This window comes from Kogia breviceps, chromosome 14, assembly GCF_026419965.1.
Source record: "Kogia breviceps isolate mKogBre1 chromosome 14, mKogBre1 haplotype 1, whole genome shotgun sequence".
NCBI classification, from domain to species: Eukaryota; Metazoa; Chordata; class Mammalia; order Artiodactyla; family Physeteridae; genus Kogia; species Kogia breviceps.
Genome location: NC_081323.1, coordinates 54,682,992 through 54,709,752, shown reverse-complemented (window position 1 = coordinate 54,709,752; position 26,761 = coordinate 54,682,992). Strand labels below are relative to the sequence as shown.

At 45.7% G+C, this 26,761-nt stretch overlaps 2 protein-coding genes across 8 annotated transcripts in view; one reads left to right on the top strand and one right to left on the bottom strand.

Annotated features, from left to right (window-relative positions):
• Positions 1-13,654, bottom strand: part of LOC131741584 (ATP-binding cassette sub-family A member 17-like) — a 95,788-nt gene extending 82,134 nt beyond the window's left edge. The window contains 1 exon segment of the mRNA XM_059038617.2: positions 12,853-13,654. The gene's annotated coding sequence lies outside the window, so the exon portion shown is untranslated.
• Positions 13,655-13,746: 92 nt separating this feature from the next.
• ABCA3 (ATP binding cassette subfamily A member 3) overlaps positions 13,747-26,761 on the top strand; it is a 45,287-nt gene continuing 32,272 nt past the window's right edge. The window contains exons 1-8 of one of the 7 annotated variants that reach the window (XM_067013545.1): positions 13,774-13,959; positions 21,018-21,224; positions 21,355-21,571; positions 22,191-22,407; positions 23,297-23,367; positions 23,516-23,780; positions 24,661-24,788; positions 25,716-25,881. In XM_067013545.1, the coding sequence (XP_066869646.1) occupies positions 23,314-23,367; positions 23,516-23,780; positions 24,661-24,788; positions 25,716-25,881 (613 nt within the window). In that variant the 5' untranslated portion in view covers positions 13,774-13,959; positions 21,018-21,224; positions 21,355-21,571; positions 22,191-22,407; positions 23,297-23,313. Of the gene's footprint in view, positions 13,960-21,017; positions 21,225-21,354; positions 21,576-22,190; positions 22,408-23,296; positions 23,368-23,515; positions 23,781-24,660; positions 24,789-25,715; positions 25,882-26,761 lie in introns of those variants that run through there. The other 6 variants (XM_059037302.2, XM_067013544.1, XM_067013543.1 and 3 more) reach the window with 6 other exon arrangements.

Here is a 26,761-nt window from a genome sequence, read left to right as displayed (position 1 = left end):
ACACTGAGATGGAGATTTCTGCACAGGAAGTTTACTGGAGAGCACTCTCAAAATCAGTGCTTTGGAGAGTAAAGGAAGCAGGCCTGGGCAGACAGAAGCCAGGCTGCAGTGCAGTCAGAGTAAAGGCCTTGGGCTTCCCTGGTGGCGCATTGGTTGAGAGTCTGCCTGCCGATGCAGGGGACACGGGCTCGTGCCCCAGTCCGGGAAGATCCCACATGCCGTGGAGTGGCTGGGCCCGTGAGCCATGGCCGCTTGGGCGTGTGCGTTCGGAGCCTGTGCTCTGCAACGGGAGAAGCCACAACATTGAGAGGCCAGCATACCGCAAAAAAAAAAAAAAAAAAAAAAAAAAGAATAAAGGCCTCAGTCATTTCTGCAGGATCACAACATCACAACCAAACACAAACTATGATGAATTATCAGCCTCAAGCGCAATTATGAGGACAGGATTCAAACAGGTCTCAGATAAGTAGGAAGGGGATTAAGGAAAGTCCATTTATGCTATATTTGGGAAAACAGATGACTGAGATAGAAAAAGAAAAAATGGGCTTAAAATAAGCAACACAGGGCTTCCCTGGTGGCACAGTGGTTGAGAGCCCGCCTGCCGATGCAGGGGACACGGGTTCATGCCCCGGTCTGGGAAGATCCCACGTGCCGCGGAGCGGCTGGGCCCGTAAGCCATGGCCGCTGAGCCTGCGAGCCCGGAGCCTGTGCTCCGCAACAGGAGACACCACAGCACTGAGAGGCCCGCATACCACACACACACAAAAAAAAAAAACAAAAAATAAGCAACACAGCAACTATTCAGAATTTCTACAGGAACATATTACCACCCCTTTGACCCACCAATCCCACTTCTAGGAATCTACTCTACAGACATACTTGCACAAGTATGAAATGACATATGTACAAGGTTATTCACTGCAGCAGTGTTCATAACAGCAAAGAATTGTCAACAGCCCAGTATTCATCAATAGGGGATTAGTTATAAAAACTATTATTTATCTAAACAATGAAGTAATGTGCAATCTTTAAAAAAAAGGAAGAGCTCTATGTACTAGCAGAAATCTGGGATCTGCAAGATATATGTGAGAAAATATATTTTCTTATTTATAATAAATGTGAGAAAATATATGAGAAAAAGAATAGAGAGAAAAGAAATAGAGACAAGATCATAGATAGGAAAGATTAAAAGATATACAAAATGCAGATAATTAATATTCCTGAAATAGACAATGGTGTGTTGGTCTTCTTGGGCTGCCATAACAAATACCATAGACTCGATGGCTTAAACAACAGAAATTTATTTTCTTACAGTTCTGCGGGCTAGAAGACTGAGATCAGGGTGCCAACATAGTCAGGTGCCAGAGAGAGCTTACTTCTTGGCTTACAGATGGCCACCTTCTCACCATGTCCTCCCATGATGGAGAGACTTCCCTATCTTTTTCTCTTCTTTTTTTTTTTTTTTTTTTTTTTTTTTGCGGTACGCGGGCCTCTCACTGTTGTGGCCCCTCCCGTTGCGGAGCACAGGCTCCAGACGCTCCCAGACCGGGGCATGAACCCGTGTACCCTGCATCGGCAGGCGGACTCTCAACCACTGCGCCACCAGGGAAGACCTCTCTTCCTCTTCTTATAGGACCAGTCCTATCAGATTACGGCCCTACTCTTATGGCGTCATTTAACCTCAATTACCTAAAAACTCTATCTCCAGATGAGTCACATTGGGAGTTTGGGCTTCAACATATGAATTTTAGGGGAATACAATTCAATCCATAATAGCAAATGGCATAAGTAGAACAGAAATATATATATATTTAAATACGTGTGTATTAGGAGAAAACGTGTCAAATGAAGGAATAGCTAAATCAGAAAAAAAAGTGTTTTAAAGATTTTCATGTTCCAATAAAAACCTAAATAGAACTGTAAAAACAGAGACCATCCTGGTGAATCACTGAACTTCAAGGATAAAGAAAGATTCCTACAAGCATCCAGGCAAAAAAAAACCCAAAATACCAACTCAAATCACTGACCAAAAGGGAGAAAATCAGTCCACCCTCTCTCAGTCCTCTCCCCAGAGACTGTCAGCAGACAGTACAGGAATATCCTCAGAGGATGGAGGCAAAAGAGTAAAATTCTAAGATGTTATAATCAGCTAAGTTAACAGGCAGACATTTTCAAGCGTGCAAACATCAATGGACCCATAAACACCCTTGAAAAAAATTGAGGATGAAATGCAATCAGTGCTCAAATGATTCCAAATAACTCAGAAATAGGGCAGCTTTCACAAGAAAGTACTTGTAGTGGCCACTGAATTTAATGCATCTCAAATTTGAAGTGTCCACAGAGGTACTCTTGATTTTATTCTCTCTGCCTTTTCTACTATCCAGCTCAGTAAATGGTAAGTCTATACCAGTTGCTTAAGCCAAAAATTTAGGTTTTAACCTTAATCTCTTTCCCTCACCTTTCATATCAAATCCATCAGTAAGTCCTGATGATTCTGTCTCTGAAAGATATCTCAATGCCATCCACTTCTTTTCTTCTTTCAGTTACAAGTATCAGAAGTCCAATTCAACCTCGTTTAAGCACCCGCCCCCACCAAAAGGATTCATTACTCACATAACTGGAAGTCCAAATTGGAATAAACTACAGAACACAGCTGAATCCAAGTATTCAAATAATGTAATCAAAGTTTGTCTCTCTCTCTCTCCATTCTACTTTCCTCTGTGTATCTTCTTGTCAGGCAGTCTCTAAATACATGGTGGGGTGGGGGGAGGAGATGTCTCCCAGGAGCTCTAGGCTTATATCAAAATCCCAGAGAGAAGAGTGTCTCCTTCCTGGTAGTTCCTAGGAGGACTCTTATTGGGTTAGCTTGGGTCCCAGCAGAGTGGCAAGTGGAAGGAGGGTATGGAAAATGGGGGAGAAGAGGTCAGCACCTCCTGAACTATATGGAATAGTTACCCCCCACACACATACACACACACAAAGAAGGTTTCTGTTACCAGCAGAAATGGGGGGTGGTGCACAAAGCATACCTCCTTTGCTCTCCAGAAAACAGAAATCCTTCCTACATACAAAATTTCCAAACTTCTCAGCCTAATATAATAAACCATCTATGTGCAACATAAAACACACTTGCTCCCTCTTCAAAAGAAGATCTGCTAGGTTTTGTACTGTTTCTGTACCCAAGATCAAGGCTAGGCTGTCTGGGCAATGAGCATTTCTCTGGTCCTGGTCTACATGTGACTCCCTGGGCTACAGTAGTTTGGGCTAGAAGATAAGAATATGACCACCCAAGTCATCCAACATACACTGAAAGAGGGAAAACTGGTTGTATTTGTCATCCTTCATGGCCTTTCACAAGTAGGGAATAGGAGGCAATTTTCCTTCTAAGCAGCTGCAGAACCTTAGTAGCCCACTTCTTACTGGTGTGATTTTGAGAAACACCTAGAGACTAACTTAGGGGTTGAACAATTACAGAATTTTGCTTATTAAACATTCCCCCCATGCTCCAGAAATAAAACTCCAGTAAAATATCAGTCAGTTGCCAGTCAATTTACATTATGTTGGCTCCTTAAGCTAGGAACTAAAACCAGATACTCTGTCCAACCACAGGACTTGAGTTTGGATGGCAGCCATGGAGTTCTGCCTCTTTCCACAGATAAGGTCTCTCAGGTTCTCAGTTTACTACTTCTAGAAGACTTGACCCCTGACTCCAAAAGGGCTGAGATATTGATGTGGTTCACTGAAATTAGCTTCATGGAGTTCTTGTTGAAAATACTTTCTAAATGAAAGTTCATCATTGCTGGTGTAATTCTGACTTAAAGTGTGCATTCAAATTATCCTTGGGATCAAAATGTCCACCATATGAAAAAGGGGTCAATATATGTGGGTCAGAAAAGTTCATACCCATACATGGACTATTCATGAAAACAGAGTTGTGTCAACCATAAAGAAAATGTCAGATTCTAAAAAGCTAAATAATGCTGACCATATTCCTAGATCAAAATGCACTGAAAGTAAATATTAGTAAAATAAAAGCACTAAGCACAGGAAAAACAAACAAACAAACAACAACACTGCAAACCTTTGAAAATTAAAAACTCTCTCCTAAACCACAAAACACTATATAGACCAAGAAACTGAGAGGCTATAGGCCATAGACTGGCAGAAAACATTTACAAAAGACATATGTCAGGGGCTTCCCTGGTGGCGCAGCGGTTGAGAGTCTGCCTGCTGATGCAGGGGACAAGGGTTCGTGCCCCAGTCTGGGAAGATCCCACATGCCGCGGAGCGGCTGGGCCCATGAGCCATGGCCGCTGACCCTGTGCATCCAGAGCCTGTGCTCCGCAACGGGAGAGGCCACAACGGTGAGAGGCCTGTGTACCACAAAACAAAAACAAAAACAAAAACTAAACAAAACAAAAAAAGACATGTCATAAAGGATTGTTATCCAAAATATAAAAAGAACTCATATAACTCAACAGTAAGAAAATGAACAATCAGATTTAAAAAATGAAAAAAAATTTAATGAGCAAAAGACCTGAACTAAGGAAATGACAAATAAGTACATGAAAAGAGGCTCAACATCATTCATCATAGTGAATTGCAAATTAAAACAACAATGAGATACCACTACACACCTATTAGAATAGCCAAAAGCCAAAATACTGACAATATCAAATGCTGGCTAGGACATGGAACAACAGGAAGTCTCATTCATTAATGGTAGGAACGCAAAATGGAACAGCCACTTTGGAAGACAGTTTTTCAGTTTCCTACAAAAGTATACATATTTTTACCATACATATTTTTACCATATAATTCAGGCAATGTGCTCCTTGGCATTTACCCAAATGAGATGAAAAACTATGTCCATACAAAAATCTGCACACAGATGTTTATAGCAATTTTACTCACAATTGCCCAAACTTGGAAACAACCAAGATGTCCTTCAGTAGGTGAATGGAAAACAACCTGTGGTACATATAGACAATGAAATATTATTCAGCACTAAAAATAAATGAACTATCAACCATGAAAGACATGGAGAAAACTTAAATGCATATTACTAAGTGAGAGAAGCCTAACAGAAAAGCCTACACACTGTACGATTTCAATGATATGACATTCTGGAAAAGGCAAAACTATGGAGACAGTGAAAGGATCAGTGGTTGCCTGAGGTTGTTGGAGAGGGAGGGATGAAATGGTGACCCACAGAGGATTTTTAGGGCAGTGAAATTATTGTGTATGATACTATAATGGTGGATACATGTCATTATACATTTGTCAAGACCCATTGAAAGTACAACACCAAGAGTAAACCCTACTGTAAACTATGGACTTTGGGGAATAATGATGTTGATAATGGAAGAGGCTGTGTTTGTAAGGGGACAAGGAGTATATGGAAAATCTCTGTACCTTCCTCTAAATCTTGCTGTGAATCTAAAACTGCTCTAAAAAATAAACTCTATTTAAAAAACTATGCTGATGCAAAATTGTATCAACAGGAAAATTCATAATCCTAAACCTCTTCACTATTAGAAAATTTTAAAAGTCATACAAATTAAATTAAAAATCAATTAATTGGGAATGTGTGTAATTTTTTATTACACAGACCATAACTGGTTAAACTGATTCAAGGAATTAGGTCTGTGCAGTTACACAGCTGCAAGAGCTTCTTATAGGTCATTAACATCTTTATCACCCACTGTTAGGGATACTAAGGATGTGTATGATGTTTTAGCTTAATGAAAGTGTTGTTGATGAGAGGAAAGAAAGGCAGTCCTTCTTAAACAAAATATAGATGTAATCAAATGTTCAGTTTATGTAGTTATAACTTGAAAGGTATTTTTAAAATATGATAGTTGAGATTCTGGCAAGAAGAGGATCACTGTTATAGTACACCTGACTATCTCTAGTCTATAACAACCCTTTCCAATTGAAAGAAACGTTTATGTAATGTGTTTTCTTAATTCTAAATTTCTTAGAAACACAAGATATTGTTTCATAACAGAGAGTTTAAATTTAAAAAGAGAAAAGAAGGGGCTTCCCTGGTGGCGCAGTGGTTGAGAATCCGCCTGCCGATGCAGGAGACACGGGTTCGTGCCCTGGTCCGGGAAGATCTCACATGCCGCGGAGCGGCTGGGCCCGTGAGCCATGGCTGCTGAGCCTGCGTGTCCGCAGCCTGTGCTCCGCAATGGGAGAGGCCACAACAGTGAGAGGCCCGCATAGCGCAAAAAAAAAAAAAAGAGAAAAGAGAAAAGAAGGATTGATGGTTGGGAAATAAAACCCCTAAAATAAATAATCCACTAGCACACCAAGTCAGCACGAAAAGGGAGCCAACACACTGACATATTAATTAAGAATAAAAAAGGGAGTTACGATTTATCCTTCTAAACTATTCCAAAAAGTTGCAAAGGAAGGAACGCTTCCAAACTCATTCTATGAGACCAGCATCACCCTGATAACAAAACCAGACAAAAATATCACACAAAAAAAGTAAATTACAGGCCAATATCACTGGTGAACATAGATGCAAAAATCCTCAACAAAATATTAGCAAACCAAATTCAACAACACATTAAAAGGATCATATACCATGATCAGGTGGGATATAACCCAAGGATGCAAAGGTGGCTCAATATCCACAAATCAATCCATATGATACACCACATTAACATACTGAAGAATAAAAACCATAGGATTTCTCAATAGATGCAAAAAAAATCTTTTGACAAAATTTAACATCAATTTATGATAAAAACTCTCCATAAAGTGGGTATAGAGGGACCTTTCCACAACCTAATAGGGCCATATATGATAAGCCCACAGCTAACATAATACTCAACAGTGAAAAGCTGAAAGCATTTCCCCTAAGATCAGGAATAAGACAAGGATGTCCACTCTTGCCATTTTCATTCAACATAGTATTGAAAGTCCTAGCCATAGCAATCAGACAAGAAAAAGAAATAAAAGGAATCCAAATTGGAAAGGAAGACGAAATAGGCAAACTACCTGAAAAAGAATTCAGAGTAATGATAGTAAAGATGATCCAAAATCTCGGAAACAGAATGGAGAAAATACAAGAAACATTTAACAAGGATCTAGAAGAACTAAAGAGCAAACAAACAGTGATGAACAACACTGGGTATTTTTAACAACACTGGGTATTTTTAATTACTGAAATTAAAAATACTCTAGAAGGAATCAATAGCAGAATAACTGAGGCAGAAGAACGGATAAGTAAGCTGGAAGATAAAATGGGGGAAATAACTGCCAGGGAGCAGAATAAAGAAAAAAGAATGAAAAGAATTGAGGACAGTCTCAGAGACCTCTGGGACAACATTAAACGCAACAACATTTGAATTCTAGGACTCCTAGAAGAAGGGAAAAAGAAAGGGTCTGAGAAAATATATGAAGAGATTATAGTTGAAAACTTCCCTAACATGGGAAAGGAAATAGTCAAGTCCAGGAAGCACAGACAGTACCATACAGGATAAACCCAAAGAGAAACACACCGAGACACATATTAATCAAACTATCAAAAATTAAATACAAAGAAAAAATATTAAAAGCAGCAAGGGAAGAGCAACAAATAACATACAAGGGAATCCCCATAAGGTTAACAGCTGATCTTTCAGCAGAAACTCTGCCACCCAGAAGAGAGTGGCAGGACATATTTAAAGTGATGAAAGGGAAAAACCTACAACCAAGATTACTCTGCGGAGCAAGGATCTCATTCAGAGTCAATGGAGAAATTAAAACCTTTACAGATAAGCAAAAGTTAAGAGAATTCAGCACCACCAAACCAGCTTTACAACAAATGCTAAAGGAACTTCTCTAAGCAGGAAACACAAGAGAAGGAAAAGACCTACAATAACAAACCCAAAACAATTAAGAAAATGGTAATAGGAACATACATATTGATAACTACCTTAAATGTAAATGGATTAAATGCTCCCACCAAAAGACACAGACTGGCTGAATGGATACAAAAACAAGACCCATACATATGCTGTCTACAAGAGACCCACTTCAGACCTAGGGACACATACAGACTGAAAGTGAGGGGGTGGAAAAAGATATTCCATGCAAATGGAAATCAGAAGAAAGCTGGAGTAGCAATTCTCATATCAGACAAAATAGACTTTAAAATAAAAACTATTACAAGAGACAAAGAAGGACACTACATAATGATCAAGGGATCAATCCAAGAAGATATAACAATTGTAAATATTTATGTGCCCAACATAGGAGCACCTCAATACATAAGGCAAATGCTAACAGCCCTAAAAGGGGAAATCAATAGTAACACAATAATAGTAGGGGACTTTAACATCCCACTTTCACCAATGGACAGATCAACCAAAATGAAAATAAATAAGGAAACACAACATTTAAATGACACATTAAACGAGATGGACTTAATTGATATTTATAGGACATTCCATCCAAAAACAACAGAATACACATTCTTCTCAAGTGCTCATGGAACATTCTCCAGGATAGAGTGTATCTTGGGTCACAAATCAAGCCTTGGTAAATTTAAGAAAACTGAAATCATATCAAGTATCTTTTCTGACCACAACACTATGAGACTAGATATGAATTACAGGAAAAAAACTGTAAAAAATACAAACACGTGGAGGCTAAGCAATACACTACTAAATAACCAAGAGATCACTGAAGAAATCAAAGAGGAAATCAAAAATTACCTAGAAACAAATAACAATGAAAACACGACGACCCAAAACCTATTGGATGCAGCAAAAGCAGTTCTAAGAGGGAAGTTTATAGCAATACAATCCTACCTCAAGAAACAAGAAACATCTCAAATAAACAACCTAACCTTACACCTAAAGCAATTAGAGAAAGAACAAAAAAGTCCCCGAAGTTAGCAGAAGGAAAGAAATCATAAAGATCAGATCAGAAATAAATGAAAAAGAAATGAAGGAAACAATAGCAAAGATCAATAAAACTAAAAGCTGGTTCTTTGAGAAGATAAACAAAGTTGATAAACCATTAGCCAGACTCATCAAGAAAAAAAGGGAGAAGACTCAAATCAACAGAATTAGAAATGAAAAAGGAGACGTAACAACGGACACTGCAGAAATACAAAAGATCATGAGAGATTACTACAAGCAACAATAGGCCAATAAAATGGACAACCTGGAAGAAATGGACAAATTCTTAGAAATGCACAACCTTCCGAGACTGAACCAGGAAGAAATAGAAAATATAAACAGACCAATCACAAGCACTGAAATTGAAACTGTGATTAAAAATTTTCCAACAAACAAAAGCCCAGGACCAGATGGCTTCACAGGCGAGTTCTATCAAACATTTAGAGAAGAGCTAACATCTATCCTTCTCAAACTCTTCCAAAATATAGCAGAGGGAGGAACACTCCCAAACTCATTCTACGAGGTCACCATCACCCTGATACTAAAACCAGACGAAGATGTCACAAAAAAAGAAAACTACAGCCCAATATCTCTGATGAACATAGATGCAAAAATCCTCAACAAAATACTAGCAAACAGAATCCAACAGAACATTAAAAGGATCATACACCAAGATCAAGTGGGGTTTATCCCAGGAATGCAAGGATTCTTCAATATACGCAAATCAATCAATGTGATACACCATATCAACAAACTGAAGGATAAAAACCATATGATAATCTCAATAGATGCAGAAAAAGCTTTTGACAAAATTCAACACCCATTTATGATTAAAAAAACTCTCCAGAAAGCGGGCATAGAGGGAACCTACCTCAACATAATAAAGGCCATATATGACAAACCCACGGCCAACATCATTCTCAATGGTGAAAAACTGAAACCATTTCCACTAAGATCAGGAACAAGACAAGGTTGCCCACTCTCACCACTCTTATTCAACATAATTTTGGAAGTTTTAGCCACAGCAATCACAGAAGAAAAAGAAATAAAAGGAATCCAAATCAGGAAAGAAGTAAAACTGTCACTGTTTGCAGATGACATGACATTATACATAGGGAATCCTAAAGATGTTACCAGAAAACTACTAGAGCTAATCAATGAATTTGGTAGAGTAGCAGGATACAAAATTAATGCACAGAATCTCTTGCATTCCTATACACTAATGATGAAAAATCTGAAAGAGAAATTAAGGAAACACTCCCACTTACCATCACAAAAAGAATAAAATACCTAGGAATAAACCTATCCAAAGAGACAAAAGGCCTGTATGCAGAAAACTATAAGACACTGATGAAAGAAATGAAAGATGATACAAACAGATAGAGAAATATACCATGGATTTATGTTTTGATACATCAAATACTCACAACAATCCTATGAAGTGGGTACTATACAATCCCCATTTTACACAAGGAAACAAACGCACAGAAAAGTTAAGACATTAAGATCTGGGATTCAATTTGAGGCTGTGTGGCCAGAGTCCATAACCAGTTTTAACCACTACAATATAATGCCTCTTAATCACTGAATGAAGAAGGATGTGTACAGCCCTTAGTCTAGAAGGCATCCCCCAATTATAACATAGTCCTATGGAAGCAACTGGAAAAATCCTATTCTAAAATTCTGCATTGGGGACTTCCCTGTTGGTGCAGTGGGTAAGACTCCGTGCTCCCAATGCAGGCGGCCCGGGTTCGATCCCTGGGAGGGGAACTAGATCCCACAAGCATGCAACAACTCAGAGTTTGCATGCCGCAACTAAGGAGGCCACCTGCCACAACTAAGACCCAGCACAACCAAATAAATTAATTAAATTAAATAAATAAAATAAATTCTGCATTGAATACCAGTAACTACCTTACAAAAAAAATACATATATAAGCATATGTAGATATAGCTAGCTAGCTAGCATTTGTGCCCCTCAAAAGAAATAGGTGCTAAAATATTGGTTTCATTTTAAAAACGCATATAGTATATATAGGTATATTATTATGTATGTCGGCCAACTTTTATAATGACTAGGTTTACTGCCTTTTGTAAAGCCATAACATTTGTATATGAGTGACACCATCGACTTTAACATTTGCCATCAATCTTGAGAAATGTCTGAACCATGTGAATCCCAAGAAGCATACCATGTAATTTCTATGCATATATTCATGGTATATGAATGTAAGTGATTCATGTACCAGGGAGTATTAAAGAGCTCAGGAACCTGAACAGTTGGGTTCCGGTCTCATCTCTACTGTGTACTTTGAACAAAATTATGACCATTATGTGGGCCTCCCAATGGAAGGAGAAGACTAGATGGAGCATCTAGGTTTGTTCTGTTTTTTTCAGTAGTGGGCCTGGAGCAGAACATTGGTGGATTTTTTCAGTGATTGTTGAAGAGCATCAAAAGAGTCCAGCCTACTGTGGGCAGTTGTTTTTGAACAGGAGTCCAGAGCCTGCAATCTTTGCATGTGACAATCTGCCTTTGCCAGTGACCTTCACACCCTCCCGGTTCATGATTATGATAATTGATAATAATTACAATAGCAGGCACTCTAACATGATTAAGAACAAAGATATAGAACTCTTTGCAGTTGTCTTTTTTTTCTTATATATTTATTTATTTTTGGCTGTGTTGGGTCTTTGTCGCTGCACACAGGCTTTCTCTAGTTGCGGTGAGCGGGGCCTACTCTTTGTTGTGGTGAGCGGGGCCTACTCTTTGTTACGGTGCGTGGGCTTCTCATTGTGGTGGCTTCTCTTGTTGCAGAGCATGGGCTCTAGGCGCTCAAGCTTCAACAGTTGTGGCACATGGGCTCAGTAGTTGTGCCTCGCAGGCTCTAGAGCACAGGCTCAGTAGTTGTGGAGCACAGGCTTACTTGCTCCGCAGCATGTGGGATCTTCCCGGACCAGGGCTTGAACCCGTGTCCCCTGCATTGGCAGGCGGATTCTTAACCATTGTGCCACCAGGGAAGTCCCCAGATGTCTGTCTTGATCTGCATGGTCATTCTTTTTCCAGTGCCCCTACCCTCACCTTCCATATAAGGGAAATTCTGAGTCAGACAGTTCTGTTTCTGGATCTGGTTGTGCAAAACTGGGATCAGGCTTAGAAGGGGTTTGAAAAAAATTGCAAGGTGTAACCAATGTAAGTTAGAAATGGGAAGGATGGGTTCCTGAAATTTAAAAAGATTAAGGAAGAGAAGCAGGGTGAAGAGAAGGACCAGTCAGCCAGGTTCATAGAGTTTTTCCCAACACTTTTGTTGGGAGGGAAGGGGTGCAGTCTGTGAGGAATAAAGGGGAGAGACGGTTTTTAAGATGTTTGTCACATACTAATAATCCACTTTTCTACCTATCCAGTAATTGCCTTCAATTTTTTTTTTCTGAATCCTCATTACAGAGACCAGACTATATAAGTCTCTAGTTATATTCCCATTATACTACCATTTATTTGGCATTTTATGTGCCAGGCATTGCAATAAGCACTTATGTTTTTTTCTCATTTCACTTTGAAATACTAATTACCTTTGAGTTTGGTATTATTTTAATTTCAGGGATAGGAAATTGAAGTTCAGGAAGTTTAAATGCCATGCCTGCACTAGTTAGGGGATAGGGTCAAGATTTGAAGCAGGTCTTTGTGATCCTTTCATTCAACAAATATTTATCAAATGCCTCCTCTGTGCCAGACATGCTAGGACCCTGGGATGTAGCCATGAACTAGACCAAGTCCCTTTATTCATGGAGCCCATCTTCTGGTGAGAGACAGAAAAAAAGTAAACAAACAAGTAAATAACACTACTTCAGATAATAAAAGATGTTAAGTAAACAGATGGGACACTGAGACGCTCTTATCACTAATCCATAAACAGTCTTGGGGGGCAGAGGTCTGCCTCCCGAATTGGGTCATTACTTTACGATTCAGTCAGTCTTGTCCTCATTCCAGAGGCGTGCTTGGAGCGGGGACGGGGCCCGACTGGTCAGCAGGCGGCGTCCTGGGCCTGGTGATCTCCACCAGGAGCCGCCATTGGCTGGGCCAAGGGAAGCGGGCAGTTGAGCAGCTAGCCGGCAGGTGCACGTCGGGCCACGGGAGGATGCTCGGAATTGATGGGCCGCTGGCGGCGCTCACGACCTGGGCAGTCGGGAGCCGAGTGGCCAGCCCGCGTGAACTGTCGGCCACGCACCGTCCCCGCCTCGAGACCCTCCACCCCCAGTGATCCCTGTCGGGCCTCGGGACGCTCCCGTCCAAGGTGACCCCCAACCCTGCCTCACAACTCTCCCGGCTTCAGGGGACCCCGACCCGACCCGTGACCCTCCTGAGGTAACCCTGACCCTGACTCTCGACCCTCCTGCCTGAGGTGACCCCGAGGCCTCCCTGCCCCTCTGAACTGCGCCCCGGGACTGCGGCCGCGCTCAGGGACGCTGGGCCATCCTGCCCATCCCACGGTCGTTTCCTAGAAATTTCCTAGGAAGGTCCACCCCCAGGGCCTCTTCCGCCTAGCTGCGTCTGTGCCAGGCCTGAGACAGCAAAGCGCCCTCCCTCCATGAGGTGTCCGTCGCCCAACGAAAGACAGTACTGGAGGGCAAATGAAGGATGGCCAGGGAAGGCAGAGGGCCGGGCAAAGACTACTTCAGCCGCCTGTAAGACCCTGCGGACCACGCGATTCTCCTCCCGGATCCAGCCCTCGCCCAGACTCCCGCGTGTCGCCCCGCCTGCTGGCCTTGCAGCGGGCGCGCTGAGCACTACGCAGGCGCGATCAGGGGCGGGGCGGGGCTGGCACCCTCCGGGGCGGCCCACTGCGCATGCGCGAGCTGGCCCAGGGGCGCCCCCTGCAGGACTACGAGCGGCCCGGTCCTCCGCTCGTCGCGGGTCTCAGGCGCCCCCTCCCCGCCGTGGCCGCCTAGCAGTTGTCAGCAGCGGTCGCCGCCGCCGCGAGGCCAGAGCAGAGCCGGGAGCCGAGGGAGGGGAGCCCGCGAGAGGGCACCGTCCCGGCCGCCGCCGCCCTGGTGCTAAGGGTCGGTGAGTGCCCCAGAACCCGCCGCTCGCGCGCGTTGTCTCCCAAGGCTCGAGATTTGGGGGCCGCTTCCCCGCCCGGGGCCCCCTCCCCACCGCGGGCTGCCGCCTTCCACGGCCGGGCACCCGGCCCCTCCCGCGGCCCTGCCCCGCCCCCGCCCTGCCTGCGGCCTCCTCCGGCGGCGCAGCAGGTGTATCTCGCAGCAGTGCAAGGCCGCCCTGACTCAGGCTTCCCCTCGGCGCGAGCTTCTGGGCGTGTCCTCATCCCCTCAGGCAGTTCCCCAAAGCCGGCCCCCCCTTGGAGAAACGTAACCTTTCCCGAGCTATAATCGCTGTGGAATCCTTTGTGCCGAGCCGAGGAGAGTGGACAGACATTTACCACGCTAAGACCCGCTGGCCTTCACCCGGCAGACAGTTTGAGCACTTGCCTGCTAAAGCCAGGTGGCATCACAGGCTGGGGAGCTGAGGCAGGCCCGCCAAGGATGCTGCTGGCTCATCTCTTGGTGCAGAGATTCCCAGTGTAGGTGGGAATGCGTCCCCGTAACGGAGTCCGCCCTGCTCCGAAACCCGCCTTCTCATGAGCCTAAGAATGGGGGTCCAGTGGTCCACTGTTAGTGGTGGGAGTTGTGTGAGGGACAGAAGGAAAGGGACCTCCTGGTCTAGGCAGAAGGGCCTGCAACAGCCCTGGTGCCCATGATCAGTCTGTACTTGGTATGAATTTGTGTTTACATAGGTTTTGGCTCCTTCCTGAACTAGACTATAAGCTTCATGAGGGCAGGGTCTGTTTGTTTGCCCCTTTGCCTCCTGATCTGTGAGCTCCCTGAAAGCACAGATTGTCTCTTGTTGGGGCTTGCACTCCTAGCACATAGCCAGCACCTGGCACATAAGAGACACTGAAGGAACGCTTGCTGAAGAAGTGGATGAGACCCTGTAGCAGTATGGAAATCCAGGCAAGGTGCAAGTGGAAGAGTTAAGCTCTTTTCTCCTGAGCAGCTATATCATTTGATTCAGAACATTTTGATGCTGCCTTTTGTAAATGTGAAAAGGTTAAGGATGTTTTCCTTTAGAAAGTTAACATCATTGGAAAAGTAAAAGAAAGGGAAAACAGGTAAAAATGGATGCCATGGGAATCCCCCCACCTTTTTTAACTTCTCAGAGGTTTGTTTGGTTTTTTTTAACTGAACACTTGCTTACTGTATTTGACAAACAGGATGACATCTTTCCTTCTCTAAGGTGATCTATCATCATTCTGATGAAACAGCTTTTTGGAACAAGAGAGGGAGCTCAAGCTGTTGGGGTTTTTTGTTTTTTTTTTTTCTGAGTTACTAGCTTTCCACAGTGCATATGCCAGGCAGTCCATGGGAACCTGTTTTGACTTAGTCTCAACTGGGAAGGCCCAGGTGAGACTCCCTAGTTGACAATTTCTTTTCCAGCCCTGCTTCCTGAAACAGCAGTAGACTCCTCTGCTATTGAGTCCGTTGCGGGGTGGGGAGCATTCTAGAACTCTGGGGAGAATGATGGGCAAGGCTCTGTGCACGATCGGGGACCTTAGGATGGAGCTAAAGAGATGATTTATTCACAAGTAACTGACCTAAGACAGAAAGAGATAAGTGCCACATGAGACATCCAGAAAAGCTGCCTCAAGTATGCAAAGGTGGAGGGATGGCTTTTGACAAGAGCAGAAGCTGTCAACCCTGACTGCATGTTAGAATCACCCGGGAAAGAGTCCCATGCCCAGGCCACAGCCCAGAATCTCCAGGAGTGGGCCTCCGGCATCAGTTTCTGTCTTAAAGCATCCCAGAAGATTCCATTGTGAAGCCAAGACAAAGAACCCCTGAACCAGTCAGGATTGTCAGTGGCGGCTTCACAGAGGGACCAGAACTGGACTGGGAAATGATAGGAAGGATTTCAGAAAGTAGAGATGGGAATGGTAGGTGATACTCCAAGCCGACAAAACCACAGAAGGCCTACACACTCCCAGGAAAGTGTAAGGCGTGGCAGTCCCTGTCCTGGGAGACTTGGACGGTGCCTGTTCCCCCCACTGGCTGAGTCGTTTGCCACATTTGGAGAGATTTGGAGTCAACGGGCAGATAGGTATGGTTGCAGGAGCTGAGTAATGAGCTTGCTGCCTTGCTTGTTGCAGAAGATCCATGGTTACCTCTCTCTGGGGATTCTCAATTGCCTCTTTACCTCATTTCCTACACCTAGAGAGGCAAAAGGCTAGCAGGATGGGGAATGGGCCTGAGGCTGCAGCAGGGGTTAGGAGAGCAGGCAGTGGCACAGATTTTGTAGAACTCTCTCCCGATAGCCTCCTCTGGGCCACATCTTTGGCTTAAAAATATACTCCACTACTCCCTGCCAGGAGCTCCAGTGTAAACTCTGAGCCACATGATTCCATGATTCTGAGGAACCTGCCACCCTGAGCCAGGACAGCACAGGCGGTGGCGTTGAGTGTGAGACCCGTAAACTAGGTCTCCATCTGGGCTTCCCAATGCAAATGACCATGGACTTGAACCTGGCCTCATGGGGCTCTTGGACAATGACTGCGGCTTGTGGCATTTGTTCCCACCATAACCACACAAGGGTCATTTCTTTTTTTTTTTTTTTTTTTTTGCGGTACGCGGGCCTCTCACTGTTGTGGCCTCTCCCGTTGCGGAGCACAGGCTCTGGACGTGCAGGCTCAGTAGCCATGGCTCACTGGTCCAGCCGCTCCGCGGCATGTGGGATCTTCCCAGACCAGGGCACGAAACCACGTCCCCTGCATCGGCAGGCGGATTCTCAACTGCTGCGCCACCAGGGAAGCCCACAAGGGTCATTTCTGTAAATAAGTTGTCCACAAGCTTTTTTCCCGTTCACTATCAGTAAAAGAATTTGAGAATGCACCACCATATATTTTATTTATTTATTATAAAAGAAAGCCATATACTACTGTTTTGAATATCATGGACATAGAAACATATACAAATAAAGACCTATTAAATGGATGAGAGGTGAAGTGAACACGATTAAATTTTTCAGTGTATCAGTAGTACATAATCTATTGTACAAATGTGTGCTGTTTTTAAAAGAAAGCCATGTGATCAAGTCTACATCCTATTTATAAACTCTTGGTGAAACCTGAGTCCAGCATTTGAAGGTGTGGTTCTGAGTTCTGTTTATTTCAGTTCCTGGTTCTTGAGGGGTTCACAGGTAAGCACAGTGAAACTCAGGGAGGCATGCAGACTTGCTGTGCGTCTGTTACTTGTTTTTCAATCCCAGCTGCCAGTCATTCAAGGGCTCTTGATAAATCTGGGCTGCTAAGTGTTCAGGGGTTATCAGGGGAGGTGAAAGTCCTGGTTCCCAAAGCTTTTACTGTGCAGGTGTCAGTGTTCATGTGGATGGCGCACTTGCCACATCCTTGGCAGTACAGTCACACACCTGTGGAAACATCTCCAAACATCTGTTTTCATAAATGCTCTGTTATTGGCACAGATTATTTTGAAAAGCTGTAGGTCATGCATTGTCACCTTTTCCTGGAAGGGACAGATTTGAGTGCATTGGCTTAAAACCAGTAAGCTAGCTGACACGCTGCTACACTCATTTGTCATTGAATAAAAAAAGAAAAAGATTTCTAGGTTTGACACTTCTCATGAAAGAAAATGTGTATTTCCTCCTTAAGTTCTAAGTCACAAGATAACCAGGTATTCACAACTCCCCAGATCACTGCAAAGTATTGTAAAGCTTTAGCTATTTGAGTCTTTTTTTTTTTTTAATTGACCGCAACCACGATATCCCAAAGCATGTAAACTCCAACACACCTGAGAGACTTAAAGTAAACTAGCGGGCGAGGGCCAATCATCACCCACGTGTCACAGAGCCCCTCCTCTGTCAGGGTGCTGTGGCTGCTGACACACAGGCCAGCAAGAGTGCCAGGGTAAGGGGCTTCCCTGGTGGCGCAGTGGTTGAGAGTCCACCTGCCAGTGCAGGGGACATGGGTTCGAGCCCCGGTCCAGGAGGATCCCACATGCCGCAGAGCAGCTGGGCCCGTGAGCCATGGCTGCTGATCCTGCGCGTCCGGAGCCTATGCTCTGCAACAGGAGAGGCTATAACAGTGAGAGGCCTGTGAAAATTTAAAAAAAGGAGTGCCAGGGTGCATTCATGTGTTAAAATTAGTAAAATCCATTTTTCCTCATTTTTATTTTTTTTTATTTTATTTTTTTTATTTTTGCGGTATGCGGGCCTCTCACTGTTGTGGCCTCTCCCGTTGCGGAGCACAGGCTCCAGACGTGCAGGCCTAGCGGCCATGGCTCACGGGCTTAGTTGCTCCGCGGCATGTGGGATCTTCCCGGACCAGGGCACGAACCCGTGTCTCCCGCATCGGCAGGCGGATTCTCAACCACTGCGCCACCAGGGAAGCCCTTTTCCTCATTTTTAAAGTAGAATTTCTTGCCATTCCTTTACTCTAGCAGATTGCCTTGCTCACCCCACTTGAAGACCAATAGTGGGGTTCACTGGTGGGGACCACCCTCTATAAATGTGCCTGCTATTTTCAGCCTATTTTTTATGGTGCTTATTGGTATTTGGACATTAACCTGCAGAATCCACTGAATTAGATATTTCACAATTGAAAAGATCATGTACTGGGTAAAAGATTATAAACAAAATAGAACACCCTCGAGCAGAATTACTGCACTTTTGGATCCCCTCTCCACCCCGCATCCCACCCCTACCCCCACTCTGCTCCTGCTCCCTTCTTGGCACAGCATCCAAGGCCTTGGTTGGTTTCCCCTTCTGGCTCCGTCCCTGCTGCTCCTCCCCAGCCACTCAGAATTACTTGCTGTTCCCCCCACACACACTTTCATTTCTTCATGATCCTATAATGCCCTCCCTACCTCAACTAACAAGAAACCCGAGACTGGTCTCCTGTGTCACCTGTTCCTGGGAGCCTTCCCAGAGCTCACCCTGTCTTACACATACACACAGAATCCTGATCTCCAGAATCTCATGATGCTTCATTTGGCTTCAGTTATAGTGATTACAGTACATGCAAGCATTTGCAGACTGTGAACTCTTTGAATTAAGAACACTGTGATTTTCATTTCCAGATCTTTAGTGCCTGGTATAAATGCCTATCACACAGTAAGTACTTGGCAAATGTTAGTTGGATGAGTAAATGCTTTTTTGTTTCGTGTATCCTAAAAAACCACAGATTCTACCAGCAAACGTGAAGTACCTATCATGCTTTCTGCAGCATGTACACACGTAGACTTAACACCACTGACTGTTGTGGGCTCCCCGTGTGAGAAGGAAATGCTTTCCTAGCTGAGATGGGTCCTCACCCACCTCAGTCTTCAGGAAAAGTGCCGAGTCCCAGCCAGCACCACCAACAAGGGCATCTCTTTGTTCCACATGTGTGGTCAAGAGGGCTGAGCCCTGGTTGTCCGCTCTCTGTGTGACAGCAAGATGTCTGCTTGACCTTACTGAGACCCCCTCCTTCCCAGCCATGACTTCCCCCAGGCCTGTGCAGATGGCTTCCGTGGAAGGAAAGGCACTGAGCTCAGGATATGACAGGACACGTGACATAACAGCGTGTGCCTGGCCCCGGGGCTCCATCCACTTCTGCTTGCTGGCCTTGAGGCCCACTCGTCAGTGACCTTTCCAGAAGCGTTAACACCATTCTGTTTTATATATGCAGAAATAAAAGCTTATTTTGCTTGGGCACATAGAAACTGGAGCCCATAATGAAAAAAATACCCAAATCAGGAAGCAGAGGTGTCGGGACTCAACACGCAGTGGCAAGCACCTGGCACAGTGCTCCCAAACCAGGACAACCATTTCCCAAACCGGGACAACCATTTTCAGAGGAATCCCGTGTGCCATCAAGAGAGTTCTTAGGGACTTCCTTGCTAGTCCAGCAGTTAAGACTCCATGCTCCCAATGCAGGGGGCCCGGGTTCGATCCCTGGTCAGGGAGCTAGATCCCGCATGCCACAACTAAGACCTGGGTGTGGCCAAAAAATAAATATTTTTTAAAAAAAGAGTTCTCAGAAGTTAGCAGCCCACAATAGGCACTCACTCTGGACCAGCTCCACTGCTCACCTGAAAACCAAACATTGAAATACTCAATGATTTGTGTAATGTTTAATATTTTAACGGTAAGCAAACACGCCTTTCCGTGGTAAAAAAGAGCTTTCTCTTCCCTTCCTGGCTCTGTCCTGGGAGGAGTGAAGTGAGCCTCGGGGGAAGTCCTCAGACGTTCTTGTGGGGCTTTGCAAGTGGTTGCTTTGGGGTGGACCCGCCTGGGCTGGTTCTGGATCTCAACCGCCGCCACTTCTGGGGGACTCTGAGTGCCGCGGTCTTAAGTGTTTTGAGGAACTTTAACTTCCTTTCCTCGTGTACATTTGCTGTCGTAACCAGAAATCTTCCCAGATTTTGTAATTCTGGGAATCTCCTCCTTTAAATTCCTTTTCTGCTCAAACAGAACAGACACGAGTATGGCATTTAGTGAGACTTCAGATAGAGCATGGCAGGCATAGAGCAAAGAGCTGGGTGCCTTGGGGAGACAGAAACACGTACGATGTCTGTTAAAGTGGTGGGGCTCAAGGGGTATTTTTTCTTTTTGATTTCTAATGTTAGGTTCTGGGAGAAATACATACAGACTTTATAAAGATGTTTGCTGCTTTTAGGATACACAAAGCTGTAGGGGTGCAGTGGTAAAAACACAGACTAGGAAGCTCAGATCCTGGGTCTGTGGCTTGCTTCCTGTGTGATCCTGGGTCAGGCACTTCCTCCTAGTTTCTTAGTCTTGAAAGGGTGATGGTACCAGAAGTTCGGGCTGGATTAGGAGGCTCTATAAATATAAAAGTATATAAAATAAAAGCTTCTCACAGTTTATTGTACCAGGAGAGAACAAAAGCCACCCCAGCGTTCTCTGTTTCCCGAAATCCATGTTTCTTTGATATTGGACTTGGCTTTGCTTAAGTAACATGCTTGCAGTGTATTTTGCACTTCGATTTCCTAACTCTGTGAGGGGTGTTTTATTATTATTTTTAAAATTATGCTCTGGCACCCTCCATTTGCCCAAAGGTGGCCGGAGCATCATGCCAGCGAGCCCCAGGCCCTTCCTGATGTCCTGTGAGGCGTCAGTGCTCCCGAGCTCCAAGGTCAGCCCACGGCACTCCAGAGGCCTATCAGCCCCACCCCAGAGCCCTCTGTGCAGGGCTGCCTCCTCCCAGCCAGACCTCCCGTAGCCCCAGAGGAAGGCCTCAGCCAGGAGCCTCTGCCAGGACTCAGGTCAGTTCCCCAGTGTTGCTGTCCAGTGTTGTCCTAGTGGGAAGGTGGACGATCTGTCTCTCTGCCCTGCCCACCCCTCTGGGCCTACAGAGGTGGGATTAAGTATGGGGACGTGTCCTTTCTTGACCAGACTTTTCCAGAAAAGGAAGTCTTCGACTTCTCTGACCAGAAGACTTCTTTGAACTGTGACCTTTTCACATTCCCCTCTTCGTAGAGGAAGAACCTTCATCTCGGCCAAGCCAGGCACCCATCAGCCCGCTGTAGGGATGATCAGCTCCACTGGAGGCACTGCTTTCCCCTCTTAGCCTAAACCACTTCTTGAAACTGTTCATAGGCCATAGGCCTTTGTGGGTAACGTTACACTACTGCTCTTTTATTAACTGTCTACGACTGATTTTAAGACAGGTTTTTCCACCTTATTAATTTGGATAATTTATTAAGTTGCCACTTAATAGCACTTTATTACTATTTTAGCTTTAATCTCTCCATATTTTAACCATATGGTTAAATAAAAGCCATATTTTAAGTTAATTTGTAAATAACTTCTTGCAGTTGTGTTTTCTACTAATATTTACTGAGTGCCCTTTAAAGCTTAAATTTGGAGGAACTACTTTTAGGCAGATACAGACAGCTACATCTTTTTTTTTAAAGCAAGAGTTTAATTTAAAAATGAGCTTTAATGGAAATGGACTTCAGCTAACTGAAGTCAAAAGCAAAACTGGCTGTTTCAAAAAAAAAGAAAATCAAGCTCTAGCTCCATGCACACTGGGTCTCGAGGTGGGTTCTTTGGGCCGCAGTGTTAACTAATGAGCAAGCTAACTAATGAAGGATTTACCAGCCATTTGTCCGTGCCGTGCTGACGCACCTAATGGATGGTATTGGGTTAGTATCGACCTGAGTGTGGAGCCGGCTCACTGCACTCAGGACTCTTCCCTGTGAGTCATGGATGCTTCTCCCCACTTGAAGGACTGTGAGCTGTGGAGGGCCCCTCTCTGCTTCATCTGCATCCTTGGCGCAGACAGTGACCAGGAGCTCTCCAGGGCCTCCCCTCTTCTGCTGCCCTCGCTGCCCACCTCAGGTCCAGCCTCGGCATTCATGCCTGCAGCTTACGGAACTAGGTGCTTCTAATCATGAGCGTCCTGGGGTCTTCCTGAGCTAACTCCAACTCCCTCCTTCTCTAGAGGTTAGTGTGGCTCCGTGTCTCTGCTTCTCACACTGCAGTCTCGTGACTTGGATTTCCCTAAATTGAGGGAGACCTTTAGAAAGCTCTGTTCTTTTTTTTTTTTTTTAAAGCTCTGTTCTTGTTTCTGCTGTCACTGTGTTTGATAATCAGTCTCTCAGCAGATTTTCCCAGCCATACATGCCCGATATAAATATAGCATTCATACGTGACATACAGTAGATTTTCTCTGGAGGAAAATGACCAGTGTCATGTGGAGGCTCACAGACCACTGCTCGCAGTTAAAGCAGGAAAAACTGGTTCTTAGGGTTCAAGGTGGGAGAGCACATGCCATCCTGCCACCCACGCTTCCACCTGCCGTGTCTGCCCCTGGGTTAAGGCCACTGAGGGCCCTCACCCCATGCTCCTCCCCTGCTCCCCCACAGCCTTCTCCAGGTCTTAGAAATCAGCCCACAGCCAGGACACTGGGCTGAGTTTACTTTTACTGTTCTGTGATGGTGGAGAATAAAGCAGTCAGGGAGGGGAATTCCATCAGCCTGAGTTTTTGCTAAGAAATAGCACATTCATAGGAACCACAGAGAACATCTGAATAGCGTTCGTCGAATGATTGCCATTCCAGTGGCCGCGTTGCATCTACCAGCGCTGCCGTTCATCTCAGGTTTCCAGAAGGGACAAAGTCAGCTTCCTGAAAGGGCGTGTGTTCCTTGAACACACAGAGTAGAACTGGCCTCTCCCTCTGGGGAGCTGTTCTGAGTTAGGCTGGGACAAAAGAAGGTGAGGAGAAGTGGAGGGTCTGTGTCTCTGGACTGACTCTCCCCCACTCTCCCCGCCTTCCCCAAACACGATTCACAAACCTGAACCAACACCCTTTCTGTCTTTGGTCCACAACTAGCGGCCCTTCTGGCGAGGATGGCAGTGCTCAGGCAGCTGGTGCTCCTGCTCTGGAAGAACTACACTTTGCAGGTGGGTCCGGCCCTGGGGGCACACTGCGGGGGGCGAGAGGGGCTTGGCAGAGGGGGTGTCAGCGAGAGGGGGCATCAGTGGGAGGGGCTCCAGGAGCCCCTCGCCTCTGCCTCGCACTCCTCAGCCCTCAGTTTCCATTTCTCTTTAGAAGCGGAAGGTCCTGGTGACCATGTTGGAGCTCTTCCTGCCCTTGCTGTTTTCTGGGATCCTGATTTGGCTTCGCCTGAAGATCCAGTCAGAGAACGTGCCCAATGCCACTCTCTACCCCAGCCAGTCCATCCGGGAGCTGCCACTGTTCTTCAGCTTCCCTCCACCAGGAGCCACCTGGGAGCTCGCCTACGTCCCATCCCAGAGTGACGCCGTGAGGACCGTCATGGAGATGGTGAGGAGGGCGCTGGTGATCAATATGAGAGGTGAGTTGTCAGGGACTCAGTAGTGCTGTGGGGCAGGGACTGGCTAGGTGGGGAACTGGGCAGCAGCCAATGCAGCCTGCCCTGTAGTGGCCGCACAGCCTGCAAATCCCTGTGTCATGTCTCATTGTAACAGGGACCAGGGTTGTGACGGCTGTGGGAAGCAGTGTGTGTGACGGTTCACAGCCCCTGGGTATTCAGAGTGGGGATGGCGTCCACATACCCCGCAAAGCTGTTTAATTATGAGGGCAAGGCCCAGTGCCAGGAATCTCTTCTGGGATATGGTTTTGGGAGGACAGCTCTGATAAAGGTCATCAGGAAGCCTGCTGAGGGCCATTCCCAGGAAATGTGCCAGTCATCCTCGCTAGGTCTTTACTTTCAGAATAGAGAGTATTATCCCTTTTCCTCTCCCTCTTGGTTTTGGTACTGTGGCCTGTTTAATTCAGTGTAGCAAACACTTAGGGAAAGATCCCTGGTCCCTCACTACGTGATTATAGTCAAACCCTTTATGTGAAATGGGGTCTGAGTGAGAGAGGTCGTTGAACAGACTATACATTAGTGTCCACTTGAATTTTTAAAGCCCACCATTATGGTTATGAGAGAAACTGATGCTGGCTGCAGAGCCCAGGGCAGGGCAGCTGCCTGCATGGAGGGGCCCTGCTCCAGCTTTCAACTTCTAGATGCCCAGGGCCAGCTTCGATGGTGAGGTTCTGCCAGTCTTCACTGCAGCCTGTCTCTGCCAAAAACAAAAGCCTCCTCGAGTCTTAGGAAAGATTTACAAAGCCCTAGAGAAACTTGTAAGCTTTAGTCCTTTATCTGAAGGTCCAGCTTTCTCAAGCAGAGTGGACGATTGGGCAACTCTGGACCCCCCTGCTCCCCACAGCTCACGGCTTCCCCTCCGAAAAGGACTTTGAGGACTACGTCAGGTACGACAACTGCTCTGACAACGTGCTGGCTGCTGTGGTGTTCGAGCATACCTTCAACCACAGCAGGGATCCCCTGCCGCTGGCGGTGAGGACCCCAGCCCCACGGAGCCAAGCTTCCTCCCCTGGGAGCCAGAGGCGCTCTGCCTGCCTGGGAGCAAATGCAACGTTCCCCTTGGGTCCAGAATCACCTCTCAGCCCACTGAGGGACCCTGATGGGGTTTGACCCATCAGGCCAGAGTGGTTTAGAAACCTCACCCGTCTGAAGAAAGTGGCCGTAGACCATTGCTGTGGCCCCTCTTTGTCCTCTCGGGGTTTTTTTGTTGTCGTTGTTGTTTTGCGGTACATAAGCCTCTCACTGTTGTGGCCTCTCCCATTCCGGAGCACAGGCTCCGGACGCACAGGCTCAGCGGCCATGGCTCACGGGCCCATCCACTCCGGGGCATGTGGGATCTTCCCGGACCGGGGCACGAACCCGTGTCCCCTGCATCAGCAGGTGGACTCTCAACCACTGCGCCACCAGGGAAGCCCTGTCCTCTCATTTTATGAAAGGTGTTAGGGGTCTCCTTCGACAGAGTCAAATAGGACAAGTAGGAAAGTAGCAGATACTCGGGACTTAGCACCATATGGCATTAGAATGTCTGTTACATATTTAAACAAACAAACAAAAAGAAAGGTTTTTTGGTTGCCCCAGTGGCAATAAGACTGGGAAACTGTCACGTCCCTCAGCATCATGCTGGCGGCCCTGCACTGGTTAGCAGTGACGAGTCATGTGTGGAGTTCCCAGGGGTAATGGCAGAAGAGGGTGGTGAAGAGCACCGCAGAGGTGCCCCTGGGCTCTCTGTGCCCTGGCAGGACCGCTCACTCTGACCTCCTGAGATGCAGACACTAGCTGGGGCTGGGGCAGTTGGGAGGTCACGGTAACGAGGGTCCCCCAGCCCCTCCCACTGGATGCAGACGTTTGCTCCTCTGGCTGGATCCCTTAGAGCACTTGGTTTTCTCTTTGTTTCCGTAGGTGAAATATCACTTACGGTTCAGTTACGCGCGAAGGAATTACATGTGGACCCAGACAGGCTCCTTTTTCCTGAAAGAGACAGAAGGCTGGCACACCACTTCCCTTTTTCCACTCTTCCCCAGCCCAGGACCAAGGGAACCCACATCCCCTGACGGCGGAGAACCTGGTGAGGAGCACTTTTAGGGGGTCTCCTTCCCTCGCCTGGGGTGCTGGCTCGTGATCATCAGGTGGGGGGAACCCATCTTGCATTTCTCTGGAGGAAAATTTTTTATGATTATTTGACCTTCTTCTTTGTAGGAGAAGGAAGAAAACATCCAGTAAAACTGGCTTCTGAAAAGCAAAATAATCTTTGAAAACAGCAAAGGTTGTCTCCCTCCTTATTTCCCAGCAAACGTGCTGTTGAATGAAACATTTATATTTCAGTTTTTAAGGAGCTTCAGTTTGCATTAGGTCTTTTGGGCTTGGTTTTCCATTTCCCTTCTCTCCTTGCCCCTCTCTCTGTACAGTTGTATAGGCTCTGTACGCTCTTTTGTCCTTGTGTAATTGTTCGTGGTTTCATTGAGTCAGTGGAATGTTTGCAGAAGTCAGATCTCAGCTCACTGTATTGCCAGAGGGTGTGTCGGTCTGTCCGCTGTAACTCTGGAAGGTAGTTGGCTTGTTTGTCTCCTCTGACCAAGGTCCCATCTTAGAACGAAGTAACTGGGGCCCAGGACTAGACTTTGCCCTCAAGCTGAGGCCCAGCCGCAGGCTCCAGGTGGCATCCTCAGTGTTGCAAAGAACACAATTAATTCCCTGGTCTGCAAGAGGCAGAACTTGTTAGAGATTTTGATGAAAAGACCCAGGAATGCCCTAAATAGAGCACCAGGAAGGCAGGAGGCAGCCAGCGTTTAGAGATGTATTTCTGGTGCCAGGGCCCTATCACCAGGCTAATGTTCCAGGGAAAGATTTTAAATCCAAAAGAGGAGCTAAGATGAGCAAGGCAAGGTGAAGTTTGCAAGGCCCCAGAATGAAGCCCTGGACAGGTCACCAACCGGAGAGGAGGAGAA